Source organism: Zea mays, chromosome 6, assembly GCF_902167145.1.
Source record: "Zea mays cultivar B73 chromosome 6, Zm-B73-REFERENCE-NAM-5.0, whole genome shotgun sequence".
Classification (NCBI taxonomy): Eukaryota; Viridiplantae; Streptophyta; class Magnoliopsida; order Poales; family Poaceae; genus Zea; species Zea mays.
In genome coordinates, this window is record NC_050101.1 from 113,093,937 (window position 1) to 113,098,372 (window position 4,436).

Consider the following 4,436-nt stretch of genomic DNA (forward strand, 5'->3'; position numbering starts at 1 on the left):
TGTAATAATAAAGCAGAAATCTCCCTACAAACTCTCCCTTACCCATTGAAAAGGCTAAGAATCAGAGCCATAATCTTCGACAAATGACAAAGCCACCACATCGATAGAGACAGGCTCATCGCCGCGTGCGATAGGAATCCACACAAAAGTCGCCCAATGCTGCAGCTGGATTAGCACAAAAATGTGCGAAGGCACCTAAGGGTGCAAAGTCATCTAAGGACACAGAAATCCATGCAAAATTCGCCCAAGGGTGCAGTCAAATTAGCACAATTATGTGTGAAAGCACCTAAGGGTGCAAAGTCGTCTAAGGACACAAAAATCTATGCAAAAGTCACCCAAGGGTGCAGTCAGATTAGCATGAAAATGTGCAAATACACCTAAGGGTGTGAAGTCGTCTAAGGACATAGAAATCCACACAAAAGTTTCCCTAGGGTGCAGTCGGAATAGAACAAAAAATGTATGTGAAGTCACATAACTATGCAAAGACATGAAATTTCGAGCAAAACTTGCTCAATACAGTAGCTAGCACCAAGCGCACCTTCGCTTCGGTCTCCTTATCGATAAGAGCGCGAGGGCAACACTCCACGTCAAGGGTTGCCAATCGGGGACCACAACAACCAACCATCCTATTCAGGGGCGAAGCCAGGATAATTTGTTACTGGGGTCGATAATAACTTACATGTTGAAAAATATAATGTCATGCATAACATCGATAGTTTAAAAAAGAAAAGCAACATATTGTGACAAATAAGCTTTTGCAATAGTATTTACATACCTTCTATATTTTTCCTCTACGGGTACGGTCCTCCATCTTATGAAAGCGAACTATCACATCATCAGTTGGAATTGTGGCTAGAAATCCTGGTTCCACGAAGCATATGATACAATCATTCATAAATCCATCTCCAATACGATTTCTTAACATTGTCTTCACAATTTTCATCGCTGAAAAGCACCTCTCAACCGATGCAGTGGCGATTGGTAGAACCAGTACTAGCTTGAGAAGTCGATAGACCAAAGGAAAACTCGTATGTTTTGTTGTATCCACCATCAGCCTTGCAAGTGCAGAAATAGAGATCAAGCTAGAAAATCTTTCATCAGCTCGCACATTATCAATGAAAAAGTTAAGCTCACGACTAAGATCCTTCAATTGTGTTGAATCAAAATCATCAGGGTATGACTTAGCCAACTCTATTAAACTCTCAACTTTGAAGGCCTCAAAAGAATTCTTGGGGTTGAAAGCAGCAATTTGAGTAAGCAAATGAGAGTTCACCTCATTAAAACGATCATTAAACTCTGCAAGTTGTAAGTCAATAATTGGGTTCAAGCAATCATATCTGTAGTGTTGATAGTTTGTGCGGTTGGTCTTTTTTCTTGGCTTATGGCGATCAATATAGTCATCCTCCATATCCAACTTAGGAATGCTATGTTCTTCACAAAAGGAGTGTACAACCTGCAACAAAGAATCCCAACCATCATCCCTAATTTGCTGAAATTTTTGCTTCGTTAATTTCACCTCTAACATGGCCTCCAAGATGTCTTTATCTTTCCTCTGCAATGATAAGGACAAAGAATTTGCATGTCCTAAAATAAGCAACATTAATTGCAAGTGGAACACAAAGTCAAAATCTTTGAGGTAATCTAGCAGACCACGTGCTTGACGTCTTTTAGAATCATTTGGACCTTCTTTTTCAACATATTGGAGAACTTCAATAACTTCAGGAAATAGATTACTTAGGCTCTTGAGAGTTTTATAATGTGAACCCCAACGTGTATCTCCAGCTCTTTGGAGGGATTGCTCTTGATTTAATCCAGTTCCACTGCTTAGTTTTCCACTTCCTATGGATTTGCTAACTCTCTCTTGTTGATTTTCTCGAATCATATCTTTACGCTTGCAAGAAGATCCAGCCACAGTAAGCAATAGGGATATCATGTCAAAGAAATCACTACAGTCATCATTCTTTTTAGCTACAGCAACAATGACTAACTGTAACTGATGAGCAAAGCAATGTATATAATATGCTGAGCTGTTCTCTCTTAAGATTAAAGCCCTTAATCCATTGAACTCACCTCTCATATTGCTAGCCCCATCATAGCCCTGTCCTCTGACTTGTTTTATGCTTAATCCATACTTAACAAACAACTTATCAATGTTAGATTTGAGACATAAAGCTGATGTCTCTTGCACATGAACAACAGCAATAAGTCTCTCCTTTATTACCCCAAGCTTATCAACATACCGCAAAACAACTGCCATTTGTTCCTTGCCAGAAACATCAGCTGACTCATCTACTAATAGGCAAAACATATCCCCATCAATTTCCTCAATGATCGATTTCACTATGATCTGCACAAAATATAACAAGTTATAACAATTAGTTTATATTCATGGACAATGAGAGACAACATAATCTATGAAACAAAATTATATATCAACCTTCTCTTGTAGATCAGGGCCTATATAATCTGATATTCTCCTTCTGTCAGCTGGATCATATGGAAGTTCATCAAAATTTACCTCATGTCGTGGGACTCGTGAAGAACAATGAATAGGACGATTGATATTTGATGTATTGTCATCCCTTCTTGAAGTGCATCCTTCTGGATTGTCATTATCATTGGCTGGGGGTATTTTCCTTTTCAAGAATCGTTCCAACTTGCTTTGGTTGCCTATAAAATTAATCACCATAATTAAATAATACATTGGATGTGTCTATTGCAGCCATATATCTAATTAAAACACACTTTTCTTACTTGACATTTCCTTGAATAAGAGCAACGACAACCTCTCTGCTTGAACCAAAGTCACGAGCAAAAAATGTGGAGACTAACTGCTTGGTGCTTGCCTCTGGTTATATGTAACTAGAAATAAAACAAATCAATAAAACGGTAAGACCTAAAACTTAGGCTTGATAAAGATGTAGATTTAATGCATCAAGCCACCAATGATCAATCCGATAAAATATAAATAAAGATGTTCTAAGGCTGGGCTGTTATTTCCCAATTGAAAAATTAGGTTACCTCATCAGCTTATCCAGACCAGCAGCCTTGGAATTTGATGCCGAACAGGCGAACACCGCGAGAAAATCCGAGGTTGAGACTTGATCACTTGAGAGAACGATTGACCGAGGAAGCCTGGAAGAGTGGAAGGGAAGAGTGGAACTATGGAGTGGAAGTGGAAGGGAGTAGGCAGTAGGGACGTCGCCGCATCGGGGAGACGCACAGCACAGTTTTGACGAAGCAAACTAGCAAAGAACGCCGCCGGGAGAGCAATCGTCAGATTGTTGTTCTGCTAGCCGCCTGAACCCTGGATCAAGAGACAAAAGACTTTTGGCCTTTTGGGCTGCTGCTACTTGCTACTTGCTAGCCTCCACCCCTGACGTCCAACAGGCAGGACGCACAAATATGGGCTTCTGGTGTGGACGTGGTATGCTAGTACAGGTTGGACTGCATGCGTTTCGTATTTTCGTTGATGACTATTGAGTATTGACAAAAGGAGAGGAGTAAATACTCGTTGGGCCATAGCGTTTTGGGCTGCCGAGTGCGGGGTGCCGGGGTCACGATTTTTTTTTGCCGGGGTCTTGGCTGGTAGAAAATCGACGTGTATAAGGTGCAACTGTGAAGTTGTCGGGGTCGGCTGACCCCAACTCGCCAACGTAGCTTCGCCCCTGATCCTATTGTTTTTTATTACAAAAACACAACCCCACTCAAAAAATAATTATATCAATCAAGGGCTAGGGGGCTCTGCCTTCGTAAGGTAACCAAGATCCCTATAACTAAATAAGAGCAACTCAAGCTCTTCCTCTGTAAACAAATACCTAAGCTCATCCTCATCAAAACTAGGACGACCAAGGATACCACCAAAACCAAATTCAATAAAATCTCTTGCCTTCAAAGGGGTCTTCACACCTAGCAGGGCAAGACCACCCGAAGTCCCAACCGAAGAGGGCCCCATGAAACCACGAAGATGCTTCCCAGTAGCCCTTCACTTATTTTCCTTGTGAACAATTTGACCTTCGCTCACAACAATCTGAGCGGGCACAAGGGGCTCCTCATCTCTTATAATAAGAGGAGTCGACGATACCCCACCTAATAGCGCAAAATACACTAACTTGTCCTCGACATCCGAGGACTCTTCAGACCCAAACAACATATAAATCTTTATGGAGTCCACCGAAGGACTCGCTGCTACTTGTAGCAATACATACAAATAGACAAGGAGTACATAAAAATAACATTACACCAAACATGACAACAAACAGCGTAGGAATATTCTACGTGTTGCTACAAGATCGTAGGTTCGAGGACCACTAAAATTGGAGTTATGGTTGAAAAGATATAGTTTTCTGAAGTTGTAGATGATTAAACAATAAAGTTATATTCTATGTTGATTAATATGAACCATGTGGCTAAGTCGTCTACAGAAATAACACTTC

General features: G+C 40.7%; 1 protein-coding gene across 3 annotated transcripts; it reads right to left on the reverse strand.

Annotated features, from left to right (window-relative positions):
• Nucleotides 1–246: 246 nt before the first annotated feature.
• Nucleotides 247–3,617, reverse strand: LOC103629788 (zinc finger MYM-type protein 1-like). 3 transcript variants are annotated; one of them, XM_008650896.3, is made up of 5 exons: nt 3,022–3,617; nt 2,755–2,862; nt 2,438–2,670; nt 776–2,347; nt 247–626 (listed from the first exon to the last, which is right to left on the reverse strand). In XM_008650896.3, the coding sequence occupies exons 2-4, from the start codon at nt 2,759–2,761 to the stop codon at nt 779–781; spliced, it is 1,809 nt and encodes a 602-aa protein (XP_008649118.1). In that variant the 5' UTR covers nt 2,762–2,862; nt 3,022–3,617; the 3' UTR covers nt 247–626; nt 776–778. The 3 variants fall into 3 exon arrangements, with proteins under 3 accessions (XP_008649118.1, XP_008649120.1, XP_008649117.1); XM_008650898.2 differs by lacking the exon at nt 247–626 and having other exon boundaries at nt 696–2,347; nt 2,755–2,848; XM_008650895.2 differs by lacking the exon at nt 247–626 and having other exon boundaries at nt 696–2,347.
• Between the last annotated feature and the right edge of the window lie 819 nt (nt 3,618–4,436).